The sequence below is a fragment of the Botrytis fragariae genome, assembly GCF_013461495.1.
Source record: "Botrytis fragariae strain BVB16 chromosome Unknown tig00000001, whole genome shotgun sequence".
Classification (NCBI taxonomy): Eukaryota; Fungi; Ascomycota; class Leotiomycetes; order Helotiales; family Sclerotiniaceae; genus Botrytis; species Botrytis fragariae.
In genome coordinates, this window is record NW_023500987.1 from 167,515 (window position 1) to 193,812 (window position 26,298).

The 26,298-nt window shown below is 43.3% G+C and overlaps 5 protein-coding genes across 5 annotated transcripts; 3 read left to right on the plus strand and 2 right to left on the minus strand.

Annotated features, from left to right (window-relative positions):
• Positions 1 to 862: 862 nt before the first annotated feature.
• Positions 863 to 4,714, minus strand: Bfra_000054 (putative signal transducer protein; the record flags this gene model as incomplete). The annotated part of the gene is made up of 2 exons (XM_037330504.1): positions 863 to 1,493; positions 1,563 to 4,714. The coding sequence occupies 2 exons, from the start codon at positions 4,712 to 4,714 to the stop codon at positions 863 to 865; spliced, it is 3,783 nt and encodes a 1,260-aa protein (XP_037196837.1).
• A 1,274-nt stretch (positions 4,715 to 5,988) lies between these two features.
• Positions 5,989 to 7,650, plus strand: Bfra_000055 (uncharacterized protein; the record flags this gene model as incomplete). Its single annotated transcript, XM_037330505.1, has 1 exon — positions 5,989 to 7,650. The coding sequence occupies one exon, from the start codon at positions 5,989 to 5,991 to the stop codon at positions 7,648 to 7,650; it is 1,662 nt and encodes a 553-aa protein (XP_037196838.1).
• A 1,366-nt stretch (positions 7,651 to 9,016) lies between these two features.
• Bfra_000056 (putative mfs transporter protein) lies at positions 9,017 to 10,696 on the plus strand (the record flags this gene model as incomplete). Its single annotated transcript, XM_037330506.1, has 3 exons — positions 9,017 to 9,165; positions 9,222 to 9,349; positions 9,405 to 10,696. The coding sequence occupies 3 exons, from the start codon at positions 9,017 to 9,019 to the stop codon at positions 10,694 to 10,696; spliced, it is 1,569 nt and encodes a 522-aa protein (XP_037196839.1).
• Positions 10,697 to 12,472: 1,776 nt separating this feature from the next.
• On the plus strand, positions 12,473 to 14,817 carry Bfra_000057 (putative heterokaryon incompatibility protein; the record flags this gene model as incomplete). Its single annotated transcript, XM_037330507.1, has 2 exons — positions 12,473 to 12,629; positions 12,677 to 14,817. The coding sequence occupies 2 exons, from the start codon at positions 12,473 to 12,475 to the stop codon at positions 14,815 to 14,817; spliced, it is 2,298 nt and encodes a 765-aa protein (XP_037196840.1).
• A 1,266-nt stretch (positions 14,818 to 16,083) lies between these two features.
• Bfra_000058 (putative sam and ph domain-containing protein) lies at positions 16,084 to 18,876 on the minus strand (the record flags this gene model as incomplete). Its single annotated transcript, XM_037330508.1, has 4 exons — positions 16,084 to 17,546; positions 17,602 to 18,466; positions 18,521 to 18,799; positions 18,874 to 18,876. 4 exons carry the CDS (start codon positions 18,874 to 18,876, stop codon positions 16,084 to 16,086), a joined length of 2,610 nt encoding a protein of 869 aa, XP_037196841.1.
• Between the last annotated feature and the right edge of the window lie 7,422 nt (positions 18,877 to 26,298).

Genomic DNA, 26,298 nt, shown 5'->3' on the forward strand with positions numbered 1-26,298 from the left:
CAGCGCGGTTTGGTAGTTTTGACAGAGGTCGTAGGTGGTGTAGAGGAGTCAGAATAGGGGGAGGAGAAGGAGAGTGAAGAGGGTGTGCATGGTTTTAGGCGTAGAAGGGGGGTAATTAGATTCAGAAGGATAGGATGAAATGGGTGTGTTGTGCTCTTATCGCAATTTTGTAGTGGAAGAGAAGAGGAAGAGGGAGAAGGGAAATTCGTAATGAACGCTGATTTTATTGCATATGAGAATCAACAGCATCATGTGTTGGTTGGTAAATGTGTTGGAAACGGCATCAGTAACTATTAGGTTCCGGACTTCATGACTTTACTGCATGAATATCGATGCAGAGCATGATTGATGGATGTACTTGATTGAGTATGTATGCCGTGAAAGCCTCGAAGCTGTTTGAGTCGAGATAAAGCTCCCTTACGCGACACTTGATTTTTGTTATAGACTTCAATTTTCAATCAGAGATAGAACAAATTTGTGACCTGACACCTTTTGATACCTCGATGATAACAAGAAAGCTGTACTATAGCCAAAAAAGTGTCCAACACGATCACGATCGTCAATGAAAGTACAAAGTAAACAAATCTATATTGCTAAAATCATCATCGTTCATTCATCTATACCCTGTGGTTTGATTACATCAAGCTAGTCTCTTGTGACTCCCAAAACAGCAACACTCCATCCTATTTGATCTTCCTCAAGCTAACAACAATGTTCACTTGATTCTCAAATCAACAGCTAGCCAACGATGAAAAGTATGGTCAAGTAGCAAAGTTCCTCAATCAATGCATACAGCTACAAACAAAATTGTATTCCCCAACCTAAACTCCCATTCATATTCGTAAATCATTCAAATTCGATCTCACAATCCACCATCAAATCTTTTGGCAAGTGGACTTCCCACCTTTGGTGCCCACTGCAAACTCTTCCTCCTAGCAGCCATCAACCTCATCATGACACTCTGATCCTTTTCCTTTCTCAAGAAACCCATGCCGTCTCCCGAGTTTCCATTTCCGCTGCTCTCACCCTCTTCAAAGTCCACAAACTTCTTATTTCCACCTGGAGCTGTCATCTGTACCAATTTATCCTTCTTGAAATAATAAGGTGTTTGGGCACCTGGTGTCTCAGCACCCCACAATCCTTCTTCCGCATATGCACTGATTGTTTCCGGGGCAGGTGTAGCGGGAACAGGGCTTAACATCCAATTGTCGTCACCTAATTCATCTACTTCACCCTCTTCGTTGGAGATAGGTGATTTTTGCCACTGTGTTGATTCTCTTCTCTTAGATTTGAGAGTTAGTGGTGTGGTATCCGGATAGGTCAAGGTTGAATATGTAGATTTTGCAGGTACAGTTGATGGAACGAGGGTGCCATTGAGATTAGCAAGTGCACGAGGTTCCATACTCTTACGACGACGTGCACCTCCTCGAGGAACCATGGCTGTATCAACTGCATAAGAAGCTTCATCGAGCCATTGGTTTTCACGTTCACAACTATTGATCTTGTTAGCGAACTGGTACAAAATAAGGTGTGCCTACCAAAAAAACTCTGAAAAAACTCACTCTAAAACCCAACCAACACCAACACAAGAGACTACTCCTCCAGTTTGTTTAGCTTTCTCGAGTGTCCTCTTTCCACCATCTTTGAAAACAATATGAGTGATTCCAATTTTGCTTTTGTCATCACTGTTTGGATTCCATGACCATGTCTTAACACATTTGGCGCCCATCTGTGTAAGCAATTCGGTGAATAAGCCACTAGCATCAGCGCCCTCAGTGGTATGTACATCAACAAAGACTACAACTCCCTTCAAAAGTGCTGTGTTGAGATCCGGACGTGGCGTACGGGCTGGTGTGGCGACTGTGGACCAAGTGACAGTCTCTGACTTAATAGGGGTAGCAAATTGTTGGCTATCTGCACTCTCCGTGGATTCTTCTTCTTGTTGAGATTTAGGTGTACTCTTGGATGGCGAGTATGAGATCACGGTATTGTTACGAGATAACGAGCTAGACGGGCGTACAGCTGGAAGTTTCGAACTACTAGCGCTTCTCTTCGCTTGTGATGGCCGCATTGGAGTTTCATGAGCACCTTTGAGTGGCACTTTTGCGACGGTATGGAATGTTCTCTCGGTCAAAACACGCTTGGGGGTCGTGAAAGCTGAAGCCGCTGGTGCAGTTGGTGATTGAGGCGCAGAAGCCAAAAGTGCGGGATCGATCAACATTTCATTTTCATCCCCATATTCTTGGCTAGCGTCGGAAGGACTAGGCTCTCGTTCAGGTATAGGCTCTTCAAGATTGCCCATGATCGTCGCTTCATGTTCTTCATCTTCGTCGCTTTCTTCGTGTTCCTCTGCAATTTCATGTTCTTCATCTTCGTCATTTTCTTCGTGCTCCTCTGAAATTTCATTTTCACCATCATTTTCTGCTTCGAATGCTTCGGGATCCAACATCGACAACTCATCAGCTTCTTCTGCGAGGTCGAGATCTTCCTCTAGGAGCTCAATATCCTCGAATTCTGGCTCACTGGTCTCAGCTTCAAGAGCTTCAAGTGGAATAGATTCGTTTTCGGCCATGTTGAGTTCGTCTCGAATCCTCATCTCATCCTCGAAGTAACTACTCTTAGCTGGAGAAGCAACAGCTGGAGAAGCTGCAGCCGTAGTCAGGTCGGCAAACACTTCATTCGCTGATACCTTTCGTGCGGGTGAGGCAGGGTCAGCAATTTCATCCTCGATTTCAGCAAATTTTTCAGGGCTTGCAGCCATCCAGTTACTGAGCTGTTTCGCTAAAGGAGTAAAACCAATCTTTTCCTGATTAAATCTTCCTGAAGATCGCATCGCTGATTTGATTGTAGTCATTTTGGGAGTCTTGTTGATGTTACCAAGTCGGACTGGTGTTGCAGGAGAAGAAGCGAAGTCGTTAGTAGAAACCTGAAATTTGGCAAGCGGGGCAAATGAATGTTTTTTAGCCGCAGGAGCAAGCTCATCTTCTGAATCTGAGTTGTCATCAATCGGCTCTTCGCGCAGCTCAAACGAACTGCCAGTATCCTTGCGAGGAGGCGAACATGGCGGTGTGGTGCTCTGAGCTTCGATAGTCTCGACTACTTCATTTGTATCTTCAGTGGCCATTGGGTCGGCATACTGCTCTTGGGCATCATCCACGACAAGTTCTACGGGCTCGTCTGTTTGAGGTGGAAGTTCAACCGCAGGTGATAAAGCTGGATCGGCAGAGCGCGGCATAATCGACGAGAGTCGTCCGGAGAATTCTAGAACAGGAGTTGGCAAAGAGTTTGTCTCCTTTGAGATTGGACTGCCATTGAAAACATTGTCCTTGAGGGCGCTTGAAGGGATTGGAGGAAACATCGGACCAGGACGAATTGCGCTCTTCATGAGAGTTCTCGGGGTTTCAAATTTTGAGATCTTAAAGGTGCTGGCTTTTGGAGTAGCATCAAATATTGAAGCACCTTGATTGATTCTGATTGGTGACCCAGCTTCATCGACTTTGGTGGGTGATTTTGGTCTGCGAGCTGGCGATTGGAGAAGAGATGCTTTGAAAGGAGATGCGGTCGTTGAAGGTTCTGGTGCAAACAAATTGGGTTTGAAAGGTGATCGCATGCTATGTCCAAATTCAAACCTTTGCGCATTTGATTTCAATGTCTCTTTGAAAGGTGATGATTGTGGTGGGCGTCGAGCAGGGCTTGCCATTGTTGATGCATTGAATATCTGGGTAGGTTCCATTAAAGGTTTATCAGCAAGTGATATAGGTATATTCATTTTCTTCTCTGCAGTTTGTGGGGGTCGACGAGCTGGACTCATCATACTAGATGCGTGGAAATCCAGTTCAGCTCCTTCAATAGGTTTTTGTGCTGCAAGGGAGTTCGAGAAATCAATCTTTTTCGCAGTATCAAAGATACTTCCTGGTGGTTTGACAGGACTCTTCATCAATGATTTCATTGGAGTCTTTACTGTTGTCGATAATTCATCGTCTGACGATTGTTCCTTTTTCGCATTAACTTGTGCCGCTTTCTTCGGGCTTAATGGTAATGGTTTCTCTACCTTCTCGTCCTGGCCAGGCTTGGCTCTAGCACGAGTTGCACGAGTTGAAGCTGTTGCAGATGATACAGGCTTTCGAACCGGTTTTGCTCGCAGACCTGAGGCTGTTTCTGCAGCCTTGGGCTTTGCTCGTGAGGATGGTACAATATTCTCCTTGTCTGGTTCCTCAAACTTGACCCTCTTCTTCGGTCCCATGGCGCGTGAAAGCGTAGCAGAAGGAGCACGTGTGCGAGTTGTTTTCTTTGCAGGTTCCTCGACCACGATTGATTCCGGTTCCGCTTGAGATGCATCTTTCCTTGGTCGACCCCTTGTAGGTTTGGGGGGTGGAGGTGCTGGCGCTTCGATTGTAGATTTCTTTGGTCGACCTCGAGTTACTTTTACAGGAGCCATGGTTTCCTCTACCTCCGTTTCCACTTGTACATTAGCTTTCCTCGGTCGTCCGCGAGTGGGTTTTGGTTCTGGTTTGGTCTCTTCTCCTAATTCGTCGTTTTGATCTTCATCCTCTTCATCTGCTCTAGTCTTTCTCTTCGCACTTGTTGTAACGGTGGTGGCCTTGGTTGCTTTCGATACGGCAGGTGCGACCTTGGAAGATTTGACTCCAGTATCTTTTGTTGACTTTGCGGCTGCCCTCGCGCGGGTAACACGTTTTGGTGGTGATGGATCCATGATTGTAAACTATTCGGCTTGTCGAGGTTAGTAAAAGTTTGGATTGAATCTCTAGATAGAGTTACATTTGACGCGATTTAAGATAAATGTAAGTCAGTCTTGAAATTTGGTAAGAGTGAATGGTGATTTCATTCAGGAAGTAAGGTAAGGATTTCAAGCTAATGCAAGGATAATTATTGATAAACATTTTCACGGGTCTCTCGTTGGCGGATCAACGATTCCGGATCACGTGATGGGAACAATCTTGAGCAACACGTCATCTCAAATTGTACTACTGTAGATGAGTAGGAAAGGTCTCGCTTCGACTTTATGACTACTCCATGACTGGAGTCTTGCGTCTTGATTGAAGTCTTTCTTCTATTGCAACTTGATGATGGATACATATCATTCCTCCAAGTATACTGGCTGTGTCAAGTAACCTGTCACATATAAGGTCTTACTTATGCCACGGTCACATAATAAACTTAGACAATACTACCACATGACAGTTGACAGTCGAGCGAACAACAAGACAGTGTTGCCGTCAGTCCCTCGAGATAGAGATGGACTTTAGGGGTTCGCAAGATACCTGGTAGTATTAGATAGGCGACATCAAAAGGACAAAACCAAAGACTGACAATTCAATTCCATAATTGCTCTATCAAATCAAGAAAATGGAGGGTTGGAGGGGCATATTGATTGAGCATGGAAAGTAATCTTATATTGGTCCATGGGCTGCCATTTCAACGGGCGGGTTCAGAAAGAAAGAATGGAGCATCTGTCTCTCAACAACACAACAATAAAATCTTTGCGTCCCAGCAAGATGAACATCAAAATTCATATACAATATTCTTGATCCTTTGCCGTGAACCAATCTTTCCAGATATCAATATGAGGTTCTCGTGCATCTTTGACACTTTGCACAAGGTAAGGCAGTTCCACAATTTCTCTTCGACCTGGATCATGCTATCTCACAGTGACCTCATCGACATCCACACGGAAAAACGCATGAAGATACAATTTTCAACAAAATAAATGCAACTCATCCAATCACAAATCTTAATTTTAAAACATTTGACCTCAAGGACTTGTCGTTCTATCATTTGTCCTGGGAAGAGTGTCACACGGCGCACAAATCGTTTTGCGCCACCACGCAGCTGAAGCGCGTCAAATAATTTCTAAAAGCAACAAGGTATTTTCAAGTGCAGTCAAAACTACCCTTCTGGTACTATCTTTCTTTCTCTATTCCTCCCTCTCTCTTCTGCTTGGCCTATGCTGCCATTAGGCAAGGAGGAATGGCGAGCTTTTTCACTGCAAACCCAGCCGATCCTCCAAGTCCTCGAGATGTCGTAGGCCTCTATCGTCAAATCTTCGAAAATCGCGCGTTGGAAGGAACACTTCGGCCTATGGTGGTACCATATAATCTCTACGGCTTTATACTGCTAGGAATTTATCTTTGTGTGCGGCATACGAATCGTCCAATATTATACAAGGCGCGGTGGATTGTGTTGGCTACTATAACATGGTTTCAGCTCAAAACACTATGGCACACCAGCAGCACGAATATGGCAATCAGTTTCGTGGCAGGCTTGATGAGTGTTTATGGAATTGTTACAAGTTTGACCTGGTTGTTATTTATGCGGCCACAGTTCGATGCTAAGAGGATTGAGAGAAGGAAGATTCAGGAGAACAAAATCACCACAAAGGATAACAAGCGGATAACTACAGCATATGGAGATGGTATTCAATCAGATGTAAGGCAGCGCATTAGAGTAAATGGAGGAGAGAACAAACTTTTGTTTGACTCAAAGGCACCAAACGGCAAAGCCATAGGGCCGCTTCATGGCCAGCGGGTCGCAAATGAGAGAACAAAATCTCAGTACTATTGGCAATCATACCCAGATGATATTTGGGAGAGATTAGACTGGGTATCCGACTTAATCATCAATTTTCGTGGACCTGGCTGGAGCTGGGCAATTCCCAATATACCAAAGCCTCCTCCATCAGTCTACGACAAGTTAGGAGAATCTGCAGATGAAGCATCAAAACATGATATATCTAGAACAGGAATCAAGCGCTTTAACACAAGAAGTGAACTCTTCAGGGCTCAAGTTCCCCGTTTCATTATTGGATATTTCTTACTCGACGTTGTCAAAACTATCATGATGAATGATGCATATTTTTGGCTTGGTCCCAACAATTATGCTATGCGTCCACATGTTGCAGTATTGTCTCCAATCATACGCTCTCTATATCGTGAGCTTTTATCAATGGCTGGGGTACTCATTTCTTTAGACATGGTTTTTCTTTTGGCCCCTCTTGTAGGATGTTTACTTCTCGGCCCATCCTCATTCATGGGTCTCAGGGGTGAAGCATGGTACTACCCCACCACATGGGGTTCTTTTTCGGTCATTGCAAATAAAGGCCTTGCCGGGCTGTGGGGAGGTGCTTGGCATCAAATATTCCGTCTCATATTCTCCTCACCAACAAACTATTTGATCACAAATGGATATTTAGATGCCAAGTCCTCAACTACAAAGCTCATCGGCTCGTTCTTTGCCTTTGGTGTATCTGGAATTTTGCATGCTGGCGGTAGTATATCTCAAATTCCTGAAACAAAACCATGGGATCCTCCTAAATTTTTCATGCTGCAAGCTGTTGGAATTTTTCTGCAAACTGGCTTTTGTGCCGTCTTGTCTCGATATATCAAGAATACCCCAAACCCATTGAGGCAGGCAACGAATTTAGTCTATGCCTTATTATGGGGTCTACTAACTGGATGGTTGATAGCGGATGACTTTGCTCGGGGTGGAATTTGGCTATATGAACCCATTCCCATTTCATTGCTTAGAGGTTTAGGATTTGCTGGTAAAGATCACGGGTGGTGGTGTTGGGAGCATGTAGGGCTTGGATGGTATACTGGAAAGCATTGGTGGGAGAGTGGTATTTCAATATGAGGTGGTTAGAATTTATGATTTACGAATATTGCATATTATGGCAGCATGGAGTCTGAAAATTGGAGTCAACCGTATTTGAGGAAATAAAAATCGTGCATTGGGCGAGAGACAGACGATATAGGTATAGGGGAAGCAGGATCTCCGCTGGTCGCAATCGTAGTCTAAGGACGATGGCCTTTGGCTCTCTTTGGTGCATCAATGCTCTTCGTTCTTCTCCTCGTCTTCCCAAGTCTACGGCTTTTTGAATTTCAAACGCTTTTGAACCTGCACTACAGTCCATATTCAAGAGAATTAAAGGAGGTGTGTATAGAGGGATTGGGAAATCCAAGTAACCTTAATGATATTCTTGTTCGAATCTATAGCTCTACCATGTGTATTTACTAATTGAATTCACATCATCTCTTCCTCCTCCCATCCAGCAACAGCCAACCATTTCACGCATAGTGGATTTGCGTCGATTATGAAATCATAACAAAGCAAACACAAGCCCTTCTCGAAAGCACTCCCAAAAAAAAGGATGCGAATATCTTATTATGTCATTACTTTTCATACGTCCACTCACAAGGATTAAAAAGTCAGCCCCAACCTGTCAACATTTGCCGAACAGAGAACCGCGCGAACTTTAATTAAGGCTCCCAATCCATATTCAAACTTTAAAGTCCCGGATGAAAGGGCAGGAAAGCATTCCATCAGTTAAATATACTATTCCGTCCCCACGAAAAGGCCAAGTTCCCATCCCCACAATCTGCCAAGTAGAAGCACACGCAGCATGAATTTCGTTCGCGTTTGGCTATGCATGCATGTGTGTGTGTGTATGCTTGGCCACGACAACCTCTCATATGCCTTTGTTGTCTTATCTCCCCTACATCCTCGACCATGATCAACACTAATTTAATCAAACCCCAGCATGCTTGGTAAGTGTCTTTCCCAACCCTAGTTTGTCGATAAGTAAATTGCTCACGTTCGGTACTAATCTACTTACATTCATCTAAGTCATGTCAACGTCCCGCTTTCGTATTGACTGACCGACTCTCACTAGCCAAGAAAGTACTAAGTAGCGCCCACACGATTAGATACGTGAATCCTACTCGCTTCAGAGCTGAGCATGCGATGTTTAGCTTGTGGGGTAGCGACATGTGAAGGTGGACGGGTTGTGGAGTGCCAGGTTTTAGCCCAAGGCAAACCCCGCGTTTTCGCTTCCCCAGATTGTTTCAATTCTAGATCTTGTTGGAAGATGTGGAAACCGGAGTTATAAAGTATTCCGCATCCCCCGTCGAAAGATGAGGATTATTTTTCTTCATCGTTTCATTTGGAATTGGGTTATTTTCCTTCGATTTTGATATAGAATACTACCTCATTTTGCATTATGGGACCTCAAAACATTAATGCTGAGGAGAGAACGATTGGTGTGGAGTCGAGAGATGAGAAACCTGGTGTCTTTCATGATGAGCATTCGGAGCATCTAGATAAGGGTGCTCATGCAATCGCAGAGAGAGGTAATGCAGCGACTGATAGGTTAGTAGTCTTAGATGTTTCTTGTCGCATGAAATCGTTGCTTATTCGGATTATAGCCATGGCCAGTCACTTGTTACTTTTGATCCCGTTGCGGAAAGAAAGTTGAGATTGAAGATTGATTTGATGATTGTTCCCACCGTGGCATTATTATATCTATTTTGTTTTATCGATCGAGCAAATATTGGTGAGTTAGAATACTTCTCCATTCACATCGGACGATATTAACATCGATGTTTCAGGTAATGCCAAATTAGCAGGACTCGAGAAGGATCTAAATATGGCGGGATACGACTATAACAAAGTCTTATCTATCTTTTATATTTCATATATCATCTTCGAAATTCCAGCGAATATGGCTTGCAAATGGATGGGCCCCGGATGGTTCATCCCAGGAACTTCGTTAGCGTTCGGCATTTGCTCTGTTGCCACCGCATTCGTGCACAATATTCACGCGATCTCGGGCGTTCGTTTCCTCTTAGGCATTTTTGAGGCAGGTATGCTGCCTGGTATCGCATATTATCTTTCCCGTTGGTATCGTCGATCTGAATTGGCCTTTCGTCTATCACTGTATATTGTAATGGCTCCATTAGCTGGTGCATTTGGAGGTTTACTCGCCTCGGGGATCCTGAAGCTTCCCAGCTTCGGCTCACTTCACACTTGGCGAATGCTTTTCGCCATTGAAGGTATCATTACCTGTTGTCTCTCAGTCATTGCCTTCGTCACCCTGACTGATCGCCCCGCCACCGCGAAATGGCTCACACAAGAAGAAAAAGACCTCGCGATCGCTCGTGTTAAATCCGAGAGAGTTGGAGCTACTGAAGTCTTGGATGCATTCGACACTAAAAAGGTTCTTCGTGGTATCTTCAGTCCAGTAACCATCGCTACATCCTTCATTTTCCTCCTCAACAACATCACCGTCCAAGGTCTTGCGTTCTTCGCCCCTACAATCGTGAAAACTATTTACCCCACAGCCACCGTTGTCTCTCAACAACTACACACTGTCCCGCCATACATTGTCGGTGCATTCTTCACAGTTCTTTTCCCATTTCTCAGCTGGCGCTTCGATCGACGCAACATCTTTTTGATTGCAAGCGCTCCCTTGGTGATGTGCGGCTACATCATGTTCCTTGCCAGTGACGATGGCCAAACCCGCTACGGAGCCACTTTCCTTATCGCCAGTGGAGCTTTCTCTTTTGGCGCACTCTGCAATGCTCAAGTGGCCGCGAACGTAGTCTCCGATACTGCGCGCTCCAGCGCAATTGGTACTACTGTCATGATGGGTAACATCGGTGGTCTCGTCTCCACGTGGTCGTTCTTGCCCACTGACGCGCCGAATTACCATATTGGAAATGGACTCAATCTCGCGACTGGAACGACGATATTGATTTTATCGATCGCGTTGCTCTTCTGGATGAAGATGGATAATAAGAAGAGGGAAGCGAGAGATGTGGATGCAGAGTTGGATGGGTTGAGTCAGAAACAAATTCAGGATTTGGATTGGAGACATCCGGGATTTAAATGGAAGCCTTGATTAGGGATGGATATTCCGTTGGCTTATTGTATGTTGTTTTGTATTAGCTAGAGTATCTTTGATCATACTTTAGTAGGTGATTAATTACGAATTTTATTTATGTTTTGAAATGAAATGCGAATAGTCAGGTGCTATATGGTAGAACGGCTTAATGAATATTTATACTTTCCCTCTTTATTTTCAATCCAATCATTATCCCATCAAGCATCATGCAATTCCTCATTATTATCACTGTTCTCTCCTTTACCACAGAGGCCTAAAATGACGTGCGTGGCCGTTAAGGCAAGGTATCATGAAGTCCTGGATTATGCTTTACATATCTTACTTGTCTTGCGACGGTTATTGTTTTCATTGGATCGCTTTAAGTCACACACTCGTTTAGCTTGTCTTTGTATTCTTTTCTTTCTGTCTCCAAGTTTTTATCTCGTAGACCCTCTAAAATAGGATTGTTTCGTCATCTCCGCGTGCTCTGTTCCAACATTGAATTTTGAAAATTGAGATTCGCGGTATTTACTCCTACCTGGTGATTTAGGTACGAGAGAGCAATACCTTACCATTAGCTATTCGACATCACTTGGATGGCTACTCGCATAATTCTTCGTCTATCATATCGACAGTTGGTGGCACGGAAATGTACGTGATTGATGTTAGCTTCAACACGACAGGCCTCGTCTATCTTTCTATTCTCCCATCTAGCAGTATCCCCAGGCACGATTACAAGACACGCCCTACGCCGAACTATGGCGGACTAGTATGGAAAAATTCGCAGTCACTCGATCGATCTCCGATACACAAAGAGAACTTGGAGAATTGGTTACCAATGCACCACTCCCACCGAATTTGCTCAAGTCCAAGATTGAACCTTTCCTGGTCATGCTTACAGGTACCCAAGATGAATGCGATACTGCGAGGCTTAGGCTTCATGACATTCTTGATATGCCTTGTTATGAATTTCCTGCTGGTTACCCAACGACTTATAAGATGGGGTTTTGAGAGATAGTATGTGATCGTAACAATAACTTATTTTTAGTCAAGTTACGTTAGATGTTTACAATCTATACATTTCGCGTTTTTTCGACTCCTTCTATTCTTCTTATAGAATATTATGTACATTATCTAGTATCTATCTCCTATATCGTGATAATATGACTTATAGAACAAGATCACATGTAGAATAATTGAAAAAGTATTCGAGTTTCTCATAAACTACGTTCTTATTTTAACAACAATAAATTTTAACAATTATTATTTCATCGAGAAACTAACTTATAATACACCCCATGTTCTTCTCAATCTGCTTTCTAGTATGATTTTTTGAGGTCACCGAGAGGAGGGGTGAACAAACTTGAGCGGCCCCCTGCAATTGCTACAATCAGCTCCGGTTGACACACAAAGATTATCATGAATTATATGAAGGCCGATAGGACCGATTGGACAGCATGAGCGAGAGCTGACGAAAATCAGGGAAATGATTAACTCGGTGAACTTCGAAACATTATGGGCACCACATGGCCTGTGAAGTGAAGCTAGAACAATCTCAACTTCCTCAAAAACATAATACATTGGTAAGATGCTTGGGAAGACGCTTCAACTACGTCGCCCCTCAAGGTGATAACTCTGGTCCGTTATTTTCTACATGTGCCTTTGAATCAAAGTTCACACTATTTACCTGCCTCTCCAAGATATTCAAATCAAGAATAAACATCGAATCAAGCACAAGATCGGGAGAGGCGGCTTCTTTGACGTCTACTCTAGTATACAACGATCTTCAACAACATGCAATCCACATTTCACAAGGTTATACGAGAGAGAAGAAAGAAACTGGTTGAAGTCTCGACATTATGCGCCGAGAAGGTCTACCTTGAACTTCGAGTTCCCGAAGATGCACAATCGATTCTCGAAGTCGTCTTCAGGACCATATCTCATGATCAGGGTATGTGACTCCATACTGACCATGATTCAACCCGCTGAGTCCTTTAGGTTATAGCGGTGAGCCTCAGTACCATGGGACATACAAAAACTCTTTCACGTGGTTTGTCGCCTCTGTCGCTACTCCTGGCGGCCAAGAACGAGTACCCAGGAAAGTCCTATATCACAATATGCACGCCGATGAAACTTTTAGAATCCATGAGTTGTGTTGGAGAGCAGACGATCAAGATCAAATTATTACAGAGTGGATCAACGCTATTCAAAGAGGAGACACAATTCAAATTATCCCAGTCGCACAATATCCAGCCTGGATCAACTTTGTTCAAGAGGCAGAGATTGAGATTCATTACATCTTGGCCCCCCAAAATGCTTCAACTTTCGGTCTTCCAACTTTAGTTTCAGATACTGCAGGGCAGGACCTCTACCGAAGTCTCGAAATAAAACTTCGCGAAGTGCGGCTCGTACACTTGAACCCCGGCTTGTTCGAAGATCCGATATCATGTTCAATAACATATATGTCCCTGAAAGAATGCACAGAATCGGCCTACGAGGCTCTATCTTATTGCTGGGGAGATCATAGGCAGAGAAAAGACATCAAAGTTACTGTTACTGATCTGAAAGGCCACTCAGAATACATCATGTCGATCACCCTATCTCTGTACTCGGCACTGCAGAGACTTCGGCCACAAAATGGGCTCGCCAGGGTACTTTGGGCTGATTCAATTTGCATCAACCAAGATGACCTCGCTGAGAGATCTTCTCAAGTCTCTTTGATGCGTGATATCTATCGCAAGGCACAAGGGGTCGTCGTTTGGCTGGGACATGGTACAGAGCCCATGCATAAATCCATTATGACCTTGACTACTATTGAAAATCGTTACAAGCCGAACGAGTCCATGGATCTGCCAGCATCCGAATTACCTTATCTCCACGACCCGTTGATGGAAAATGTTAACGGCGAAAAGCATTCTGGCATGTACAACTTTGTTGATGAATGGACATTATACGAATCGCCATGGTTCAGTCGCACCTGGGTCGTCCAAGAAGTTTTCAATGCACGAGAAACAACCTTTTATTGTGGGGACAATACACTCAATCTGGCAATGATGATGCGAGTCAATAAATGCATCTCATCACTTAAGGATCTAAAATTGAACTCTTCTCATAAGGCTATAATGCCTTCAATATATGACGATCTCTTCCATGCTAGATTTGCGACTGGTAGCTCACAGTCTATGCAGAATGGAATTCTCGAAGTCCTCATCAAAGGACTTGATCTAGATGCTACAGACCCTCGCGACAAGATCTTCGCAATGCTACAATTTGGAAAAGAGACCCAGAATCTAGAATTGCTGCCGCTTGAGCTTGTGCCTGATTACCGCAGGTCTGTTTCGGAAGTTTTTTCAAGTTTTACAAAATGGTGGATTGTGAAGCATGAGTCTCTGAGAATTCTTTCTGCCATTCATGCATTGGATGGGAGAGCATGGCAAACAAACAAGTGGGAGACAACTCATAAATACGATGCAGATCAGCCGACGTGGTCTTGGTGGTTCCGTGGACAGAGCAATTGGGTTGTTGGAATCCTCGGCCTCAAAACAGATAACTCGTACCGCGCCTCTGCAGACACCAAACCGAATATTTCTTTGATCTCTGGAAGTAAACAGACATCAATTCTCACTTTGGCTGGGTTCAAGATCGATTTCATCGAAAGTTTAATCCCTTATCCATATTTCAGCCCACCGAAAAATCTTGAGAGCCTTCACCGGGCATACGTTGGTATATTTGACCCCCTGAATCTTATCGGGAAGTGGCAACACCAACTGGCGCCAGGAAACATGAGCACCTACGTATTTTTGGACGATACTGCGAGGATAAAGGCTCACTATGCTGCACATCAGGATTTTTCAGTCAAGAATAATGCGGTAGAGTGTAACGACCCCTCTTTCTTCAGCACTCCTGGAGGCTTGGTTGGACTTTGCCCATCTTCGGCTCGAGTTGGTGATATAATTGTCGTTCTCCATGGAGGTCCAGTTCCTTACGTCCTTCGAGAGTTGCTAGGTCCACATTGTACTATTCATCAATCCGCCAAAAGGTACGAATTTATTGGGGAATGCTACCTGGAATCATATATGGATGGTCGTGGTGTTCAAGATAATGAAGGAGTAGAACCTGAAATATTTTCTTTAATCTAATTGTTTTATAAAATACCGGTAGTTGAATGACTAGTATGAGTTATTATATAACTTATACCAAGAATAAGCGAAATGAATTGCCCTGCCTGGTGGGATAAATGGGTGACTAATCAAGGCTTAAGGCCGAATCCTTACTATACCTATAGCAGAAATATAATTAAGCATTCTGTTCTGATTTCCGTATTTTACTTTTATAATAGATTCTCTTTGAAAATAATACTGAATCTTTTGATTTATAATATCGATGGTTAGTATCAATATCATCTTAATAATTATAATGTCTTTATAATAATTAGATATAATATATTAATTGATATTGTATCTAATCTATTCTAGATTCAAAGCCATAAAAGCTATATACAATACATTCGTATGCTAACGAACTAATTCATTCACGTACGCATATTCACTCATATCGCTACAATTATTTATATCTACAATATTAATGTTGGTACCCTGTGCTGGTACAGGCCCACAGCCTGGCTTTTGCCATGGTTTGGGTTGTAGCTCGATATTTAGCGCTGCAATACTGAAGCTTGGAAGTCGCAACAGAGGCACCCCCCGCATCTGCTGAGATCCATCTTATATCAAACATATAAACATTCATACAAAGCCAGTAGTTTCGGAAGATATATACTCAATTTGAATCACAAGAGAATCAGCTCCAAATGGCATATAGAGCATTCATATACAACCCCCATCATTCAATTTTCTAGATACAACTGACTAACTACTAAACACAAAATACCTCCGTCATTACATAAATGAAATGAATATACAGATTCATATTCCTTTCAACTATTATTCATTTCTTTTCCTTCTTCCATCCATCCATCCGTCTTTCTGTTTACCATTGACTTTTCCGATACTCTGTCTTGCTAACACCAGATAGCTGCTCGAAATCGCGCAGAAGAAAGGAAAAGATAAGTGAAATAATCAATCTAGTAAAGAATAAAAAACTCCATGTTAATGCCGGCTTCCCCAAAAAAGAGATTGCTCTCGGAATATTCGTTGAAAGAAGAGATGAGGAAGATATGGAAAACAAGACAATCAGCTAATCTAAACGAAAGAGAGGAGAAAAGAAAGAAGCATTGAAGAATAAGTCTCCAAACAATAAAGTAAATCTCGCCCGAACTCCGCTATTCACAGAAGGTATTCATAAAAGTCATCATCAAATCAAAATGTGGTATCAAACCCCGCCCATCCATCCATCCATCCATCAATCCATCAAACAAGTCATCAAGTCATAATCCACCAAGCCAAGCCCTAAATCATATTCCCATTAACATTAACCTCATACCCCTCACTCTTCTGTTTCAACGCCTTAGCCAACATCAACTCTCTCATCCAATCAATCCTCTCATCTCTACTCCTCACCGCAAAATAATGCGTTTTATTATTCGCTCCTGCATTCCCCATGCCACTCGGCATCAAGCTATCTCTCTTTTTCAACTTCACACCCTTTTCAATCGCCTGCGGGATTAATTGAAAAGCAAATACGTCAACTTTCTTATCTCGATCATTTCCACGTCCCATCGCAATATTCACTCGTTTAAATGCTGCGTTGAGTTTAGAAGAGGACGCTAAAGATGAACAAGCAATGGCGTAATCGTCGACATCGATGTATTCTAAAACATCGAGCGCACGAGCATCTTTGTGCATAGCAAGCGTGGTGCCGCGGAGTGTAAAGTGGTGTTCGTGCCATTCATGACGAAGCATCTTGGTGCGGCGCTTTTTCATCCAGCCAGCATAGGAAGGTGTGTCTTTCTCTGGGGAGGAGGTGTTAGAGGAAGATGTAGAGGAGGAATGGGGTGGAAGGGGTATTGATGTAGTGCTGTGAGTTGGATTGGGATTTGGACCGCCGAACTGAGCCCACGGATCGGTTGTAGAGTAGGCACGGATAGAGGTTGCGATACCCACTGGGTGCGTAGGATCTCTGATAGTGTTTGTACTTTCAGGAAATGTGTGGGCTGGTTCATTGGAAAGAATCTGGACTTGGGCTGGCTGGGTTGATTGAGTGGCTCGATACTCATCAACTCGGGGAAGAAGAGAGGGACGACGATTAGAGACACGAGAAAGACTGCGTTGAAGAGAGTTGGCCATCGAGTTGTTGGTAGATGTGTTGGTGATTGGACGGTAGGTCATATTGGGTGGAACGGACTGAGAAGCCTCTCTTGCGACAGGACTCATAGGTACAGCGGTAACCGGCACATCCATCTCGGAAAAGGGAGTACCAAATCGATAGACCGAAGGAGAGCGGGTTTCGTTGCGGAGCTCTGGAGAGAGAGCTTCTGCGCGATCCATGTGATAAGGTGAAAATGCAATAGCGCTGTTTGGAACGGCGGTTGCACTGCAAGGACCGTATCCATTGGCACTCTGGGATCTGATGGGTTGTTCAGGACGAGGTGGAGGAATAGAAAGTTTAGGCAGCCCCCTGAGACCTGCGATAGGTCCTTTTAGTGGCGGAAACATTTCGTATGGAGGGGTTGGAGGCTGTTCGGATGATTGGTTCGGTGCGAGATGCTGGAATCTGATAAATTGCTTCACATTATCTTGAGGATCACGTAACCCAACATTTCTTAGGCTCTCCTCTTCTAAATAACGAAGAGCAGGAGTAGATCCAGGACCAAGAACATCCGAGGATGCCACAACCGAAGGTACTGCATCGGAGATTGGACGAGCTGTAAGAGCATTTCCTGGATCTCCAGCGATAAGTAGCGAGCCACCTTCTATTTTAGCCATTAGTACCAAACTCAAAAATTCTGTCGCAAATCGAAAACATACCTTCGGGACTGATCGGATGATCCTTATTGAAAGCAGCGATCAACCGTTGTTGTTTCCTCCACTTCGAACAATTTTCTCCCTTTGAGCACTTATGTGGTTTCGGCATAAGTTGTTCGATACCCACAATTGAAATAGATTCTAACGGCAAAACAGTTTCGTGTTTATTTGCTCTTTTTGAAGCCTTGCGCCTTCGAGATTGACCTCTCTCTTGACCGTTCGAACAATTCTCTTGTCTACCTCTTTCCGATCTATCTCTGATCAAACGGAATTCCGTGGCTGGAGAAGTTTCTTCGATGGGGGTAATTGGCTTAGGCGTACTTGGTGCACTTCCTCGCAAGATGTGAATCTCGTTCCAAACTTTTGTTCGTTGTCCAAATGATGAGATGCCCAATTCCCGGAGATCCTCGAATTTAAGAGTAGTCAGAATCGCACCCGAGATGTCATTCTCTTCGAATTTCTCAACAATCGACCATTCGAAACCTGCATCGTGCATCCATCTTGCGACTTGGCGTGGCGTCCAGTGAGTGATGTCATTCAGGTTCAGATCCGCGATATTTTCGGTCAATAGAGATAATCGCTGGCGTCTTGTAGGACTATCTGGTGAGACTGGAGTAGACGGGCTGATTTGGTGTCGCGGTGTGAGTATCGATGGCTGTGGACTTATTGGTGACATTTCCAAAACATATTGATCCGGGATATCCAGCGACGAGGAAACAGAGCTGCGAAATAAATGTGGTCCCCGAGGTCCTTCGACCGGCTTTTTCGGACCCAAGTCGAAATTGAAGGATTGAAATTCATTTGAGGCCGATGTGGGTGTAAATACTTCTTCGTAGGAGGATAATGTAGTTTCACTCGCTCGACCTCCCTGAATAGTGACACGTCAGTACGAGAGATAAAAAGAGTAAAACGTTGTACATACTGATCTATAACTCAGGCGTGGGTAGTCCAAGTCTTCCTCGAAATCCGATCCATATGCGGCCTCTTCTGCATATTGTGGAGTATCTTGGTGATCTTCGAATTCCTCAACATCACTTACATCATCCTCGAAGTCAGTATCGAATACAGTTGCGGATGACAAAGGCCGCTCAGGACGATGCTGTGTTTCTTTGAAACCGAGAAGAGTATCCCGGGTTTGATATGCGAAACCTCTTTGGTACATGTCCAGCCGAGTGTCGATGGCTGTTAAAGGGGTTGTAGCCTACATTCATCGTAGGATTAGTATGATACTTCAATATACATAGGCATATTACTGGCATAGCCTCATCAACTTACCATACTGCCTAGTACAAAGGCGGGAATAACAATTGATAACTCGGGCGGTACAAGAATACTTGCAAGACTGCTTGCTTGCCCGTCGCCGGGGGTATCTTCTATGAGCCGAAACAAGTCCAGATGAAATCTTGTGAACCACGATAACGATAAAGCAAATTTGCAGCAAAAATCAAATGCAATCTGAAATGAATGAATCGTAAAATTTCAAAAGGATCAGAAGGAGGAATCGGGGTTAAAGTCAACGGCGTCTAGGACAGTATATGTATCGCCATTTTTGAAACGAAACGATATATCATGGGCCTCAAGTATATCAGAGCTCACCAATGGGCAGTATAACGTCCCGGCATATTTTCTACAATGTGAACTGTGCTCAGCATTCCTGCATGAAAATTGTGACTATTCTTGAGAAATAATGCCACACAATGCCACAAGGCCCTCGTTTGTTTCCCTCGAGCCATTGAGACGATCGGGTTGCGAGCCTTGCGACCCTACATCGCAGGAAACTTAGACCCAATGAGGAGATTATGCTAGGGTAAGCATGCAGAATACTCACATCCACGCATCTTTCACGCAGGACAAATAAGGTGAAAAATAGAAGACGTTCCAATAATATTCAAGCTTGGTCAGATGGATCCTGCAGAAAAAATCCATGATTGGTTGTGAATGGTCGGATAGTTCTGCATCTACGCGCCGAGTCACATCTTTCTTCGTTTATCCTGGCTAACGCACATAATTCGTCAATTGAATCGTTTGATTCGTCCATTGAAGGATGATTTGCCTACTCTGTATGATTGCTCATGATTTGACCGAGGATGCCCAGAGAAAATCTGCAAATCCAGACCCTTTGTTTTTTTTCATATCATCCCGCCTTTTTCATCGGGCTATCGGGCACCGGCTTGTGTACCTAAGTATCTAGTCCCGAGACTAGAAGAAAATCATTTTAGTCTATGAGGCCAATAAGCAATTGAGAATGCCTTCTATTATCAATATGTTGAGCATCAAAACTACCTATGTTGAGTGAGAACTATATTTAAGTGGGAAATTCTCCAGTCTCGTTTAGACTTCTACGGTGCGGTCCGTTGATGAAGGGGTAATTACTCTAAGCAAAATGAAATTTCAAGGTTGAAGCTTGTTGGAATACTTCAAAAATGTTGTAAAATAATTGGAACCGCTGGTCTAAGATGTTACAAGCATGAACACTCACATCAGCAACGGAACTGCAAGAAATTTGTACGTACGGATTATCGGCATTGTTGGAAGTTGTTGGTTGTACGTGATGATAAGGAATAGTTCTAAGGATTATCGCCATGGCTATCGCTATCGTCTTCAAGATAATCGTATTGCCGTCAACATCGAGAATGGGGGCGGCTGTTTGGAAACTTTGAAAACTGGAGAAACCAAGTCCTTCTTTCTTTCTTTCTTCCCATCCTCTCCTCCCCACACTTCCCGAGACCCTGACTAACAATGGGAATTTACATGCGGATCAGAAAGATCCTATCAGGCATCTATTCACTTGTGGAGGCAGAGAGAGAACTCTAAAGTAGAAACCTACTTTCACGACTACTAACTTGTACGATACCGAGCCCGAGCCCGCTACAACGTCAGGAAGAGTAGACAGAACTATCGATGTAAGACCCTAAAAAGAGGGTATTCCGATGTCCTGCCGCTGCCGGCTTTTCATTCCTGCAAGTACCTATGTATCTAGTTCCATATGTGATGCAATATAGAAATAATCAGCGTCGGCACATGAATATTACATGCAAGCAAGAGAGGAGAAAAGCAGGACTGTGCTGTGCCGTGCCTGTACTTTCCCGTCGCATGCGTTTATCCAAACCAATTCAAGTCCGGAATGAAGAGATAACAATTAGAATCAATCCTTCCGATGATTCCCCTTTGTTGGATAAATTGTTTCCGTGCTGTAAGATTCGTCACGTCTGTACGATGCCCTTGTCCTCGGATATTGTTTTCCTGTTAAACATCCCTCCTGGATTGGCCGGTCATGATTGTTTGTCACAAATTATCTTAGAACGGACTTCGCACATAGTCCAGTCGATTCGACTATCGCTGTCGCAGATTTGGAGGATTCAATTTGCCCCTCATTCGATTCTGTCAATTGTTCAGCATACTCAATACAAGCCCCACGTATCACGAGTACGCGTGCAAGTCATTGACATACATTGATTGATTGATCCATTAGCAAATTGTCTCAGGCCTCACCGTCTCCATCATCTGCGCAAAATGGTGCATTGTCATGCGATGTACTAATCAGTAAGGTAGCGGAAATGCATGGCATTGTAAGTACAAAAGAAAAGAACATATGTATGGAAGTGGATTAAATGTAAACATTTTGAAAGCACACATGATGTAGGTTACATTTGTGGAGTTTGAAGTATCGAATTTTATCTGCAATGGAAAAATCGATTTTTTCTCTCTCAGCAAATCAAACGTTAAATTTGGCATGTGTATGTCGAGATCCTAGCCGAATAAACATAGATGCATCAATGGCCTCTCTACCTAAGTGAGTTTATATTTTCTCCCAACCAATTGCAAACGAAAAGAGCACTCACACCACCCTCACATGACTGTTTCTTCATGCGGGTCTCCAAAACAATGTGTTCAATCAGATAGGTCACTTCAAGAAGGACCGAAGGTTACATACGGAAGTTTTGGTGGCCAGTACAACATATAATACGCTCCACCACGGTGAAAGTCGAATACATGAGAAAGCGAATAGAATCATGAAAGATAGATATTGAATTCGTGACTGGCTAGCTGGCCACAATTAGATGATTCTCGGGTAATTGCGCAGTATTCGAAGTCGAATCGCGTACCAAGAACCAAGAATTTTGGTGATGCAGATGTTTTCTTTGGAAAACATGACATTGGGAATGGAGCATCAAAGCTGTTAATCGTTACGATATACACAAGTGTGCTGTACTTACTAAGTATGTACTCTCACACCTCCGCTCGTACGAAAAGAAACAAGCTGGATTATCTAAGTACTATCCGCTTCATTTGAAGATCGTGAATTCAGATCACCAGATCCATCATGCACTTTTACTTTTGTTCTCCACATCAATTAATATGGAGATGTGAAGTTGAGCATGCTCGTGCATATCTAGTATATCCATAAATAATCTCCATATCTTAAAATTTCTCTTAAACGGTAACCTGGAATTGCGGAACGCTTTTAGTGCAGTGTTCGAAATGGGTAAAGTTTTTACGAGCTGTCAGATGAAAGTTTAATTTCCTAGATATTAGCTTTGGAGCATTGTCTCCCCCATTCTTATCAGAGAATGACGACGATGATAAAGTTTGCAGGAATTATTTTTGTCTCGGAAAATAACCAAACTTTCCAACAAGGCAGACAGACATATGGTCAGCCACTATGATGATATTAAAGATACGATATATAAAACTTTTTCACAAAAGGGAAGGATTATTAAACTCATCCAAACCTGGTAAAACACGAGGGACGAGAACGTCAGCGTGCCTGTCAATATCAGACTATACTGGCTGGAGTGACTGAAGGAATCTCCTATACCCACTCTCGCTGTTAACACTCCGGTACTCCACGAAGCTTCAGCGACCTTCAGTAATGTCAGCGTGCCTACCGTTCTCAGGCAATACTGGGATGGGTGGAAGGAACCTCCTTACCCGCTCTTGTTGGAAGCAATCCTACATTCTTAGAAGCTCCAAATTCAGCCTCAGTAATGTCAGCGTACCTACCGTTGTTGGAAGATACTAACAGATACTAACATCGGAAACGGCATCTCTATCCACTCCTGATGCCAGTCCCCCGGAGCCTGCTGGGGCTTCAATTTCAGCCTCAGCAATCCTTTGTCTACTCGATGCTTGTAGTTCCTACACCATAACTGAATCGAGCGGTTTACGAAAGTCTTGAAGAGATGCGGGCAAATATCCTGGTTGCATCCTCAACGCACATCACATCATCCTGCATGCAGTTTCATTGAGTGAGGATTCTAGAGCCAAGTGGTATATTTCACATTGTGAAGATATCGGCGACCACTGTCCTCGTACAGGTCCAAGCTTCATGTGTTATCAAGTGAAACGAAATTGCGATCTTGTCAACCTCACAAATATTGTAGATGATGATGTTATTTTAAGATTGGATTGCTTGGGAAGATAGGAGGCGAAGGCTTTTGTTGCCTCGATATCCTTCTCTAACCGGAACCGAGCTTCTTCATCCATTCCAGATCGTTAAGGAATAGGGAGAAGGCGCAAAAATGGGGAAAAGCTGCGAGTGTAAAGGGATGTGCACATAAACGTTCGAGGGAGAACGTGCGTACCTTGGACAATTTGTAGAAATGAAGGAAGGTTTAACTTAAACTTCTCATTTTGATGATTTTTGTATCACTTCAGCCTTTCTAGGCTTGGTGTTGTTGTACGTATGGGGACGGTGATGATTAGCATATTCTTAGTCACGACTCAAGCCACATGGCTCGATGATTGTGAAGTTTTGTGTGGGGGTGAACGGAGCCTCGCTGGTCCACGAAATTCCGGGGATCAAAAAGGGTAATGCAGACGAGTGCGAGAGACTATTGAAAATGTTGATTAATTAGTGACAATTTCTGCAAGACCAACACATGTGAAATGTCCAAAAATAACACTACATTGAGAGCGGGATATGTTGCTAATTAAGGATGAATGTGACGAAATATGATAGGGATACAGCAAAAAGACCAACTGATGATCAAGTGATAGGTTGAAAAATGATACATAATTATTGACAATAAGCGCTTAATTTATACCATTAATAGGATTTTGGTGTGATGGAAAAAGGATTGTATTGGATGTGATGAATAGATGAATGTGAGAAGCTTGGATCATTATGTGACATTTCACAACTACCTGGTAGCTTTTCAGTATCTGCTAGGATTTGTTCCTAGGTAGTCTCTTCCCTGGTCATACTGCCGAAGAAAATCGTATGTATGAGTCTGGCACAGATGCATCATTGATCTTTTTGACAGAAAAGGAGAAAAAACACCCCTACTTACCGTTATTATCATTCCAGGGGACCCTTTCTGAGGTTGCATCCGTGTCCTAATCCTTCCATCTCGCATTTGAATATTTGCATGGACTTGGCTACCTCCTCCACTCTACCCGCTGTTTCCACACTTTACACACCCCACTCCATCAAGCTTTAGTCAAAAGAGTTTACCTGATTCTGCACACAAAGAGATTCACCGCTGATGATCAATGAAGATTAGGGAAGTAAAGCCAAAATCGCGAGACATGAAGCCTGTAGAGTCAGGGAACTCGGGGGGTCATCGTGATTCCTGATGAGACAAACAGCCAGTTCGTTGCAATATCAAAGGTGGTTACTGTGTGTGCAACTTACGGGAATAGACAATATGTAGTCAAGAGCTTCCCATGCAGAAATGATACTACCTTGCACAAGCAGTGTATTGCGGGGTGGGATGTAGTATTGAAAAGACCTGCGTCGTTACCTCGACAATTATCCTAATCATCCTAGTTTATCTATCTATCAGTTCGTTGGAATGCTTGACTATTTCTTCAATTTGCTTTCGGGCGTGACTATCTAATTAATTTTTTCCGATTAGCTCCTCATTTGTGTACTTTTTTCTTTGATCTACACGAAATAATTCACCCCTTCATCAATAGCTTCATCTTCGCTTCCATGAACTGAGTGAGAACCCTAAACATTCCGTAAAATACTTGATCATCTCGTGCTGTATTACTTTGAATTAAGCTTGAACCACTAAATCATCTAGTTACACTGGCCCAGATTTTAGACAATTTCCTTCATACTACTTGATAACAGGAACTGACAACCGTTGGCTACGGGTAAAGCCGCTCTTTTCTCGCTAATGCAAGTGGTCACACTTATTGATTGACATCTTCGAATCACAGTCATCAATCCACTCCTCAATTCCCATCCACGAAAATCACAATCATTATTGAAAAACAATTCAGGTATTTTGAATGGCTGCACTCTCATTACCCTGTCGTGATCGATTTCCGCCCAATCTTACTTGACCGCTATTTGTTACAATACGATTATACGCTTATGCGATTTGTTCCTCCGTACTCTTTTGGATTGAGAGATCAAAATCTAGTAATTGATTGAATGGAGTGTAATTTCAACCCGTCACATCTCGTGATCCCAAATATCCATTCACCGCTGAATGAAGAGAATTTCACGAAATCACCATGCCGTTGACCGTTGTAGAAAATCATTCCAACACGTTTAACTGGACCAAGCAGAAGTAAGCACGGGATTACGGCAGAAGAGGAGAACTACATCGTACAGTATGTAAGGTTCACATCGGGATTCGGGAGGTTTGTAAATTATCCCATGAGGTCTCAGTGTTGTATGCGGGCTGGGGTAAAGTGAAGGAATTATGCTGCGGATAAGCAGGCAAAGCAGATATCGATTAGAAAAAAGGCATCGGCATTGTGGATCCGTAAGTTGGCGAATGCTACCCTCGAGAGAGAGAAAAAGGTACGCTCTACAGTTCAATGGAGCAATAGGAAGGTAATGTACCACTTTTTTGCGGGAAGAGGGGATTCTCCGTCATTTTATGTCGGTATCGTATTGGTATTGTCTCTTTTCAGGCTTTTGTGAATTGTCGTACAGACCCAAAAGGAAGAAATACAACGAATCAACAAATAAGACGATTCAAGCAATCTACTCTTCATGTACATGGATATTTATCGCGAAATGGCGAAATGCAGGTGTCCTGCAGAAATGAAGCATAGACCAATATCTCTTCCAAGGACCAAAAGTGTTCACCCGTTGCACAGAGAGTAGGTTATCCATGAATCCATGATACATACATATCTTCGAGTTTATCGAGTAACCATCAAACGAGTAAGAAATTGTGGACAAGTCAAGAAAGCCTGACAAAGAAAGAAAAACTCAAAATCATTAAATGTCTACCTATCACATTTGACACAGCCGATCATGACTTGTCGATCTATCCACCTAGAACCCTTGAGATCATTTGAGAAGTCTAACAGAAAGTATCCATATTGATATCAAGAAGAGGATGAATTCACGGATCCTTAGCGTAGGTGCCAGCTACGTTCGATGTGCTATTGTACGATATGCGAAGGGTTATCGTTCCATCGATCCATCGTGCCAGTTGAATGGTATTCGTAGTACAAACACATGCAAGCAAGCAAGTACACCAGGAATGGGAGAAATAGGGCAAGGGAGGAGTAAAGATAGGTGGGGGGCCGACTTGGAGTAGGTTGCATAAGAGGCGCCTCGCGAAAATAGCACAAAATCGCCTTCTTTTACCGCTGAGTTTCCCCACTGGGCCAGCCACACCTGTTCCTTAACCGACCCATAAAAAGCTTAGTGCGGCAGGTTTTCATTAACAAGGGGGGTGAAAAGAGAAGTACAAGGGGCACGGAGAAGGATGGGATCAAATGCAG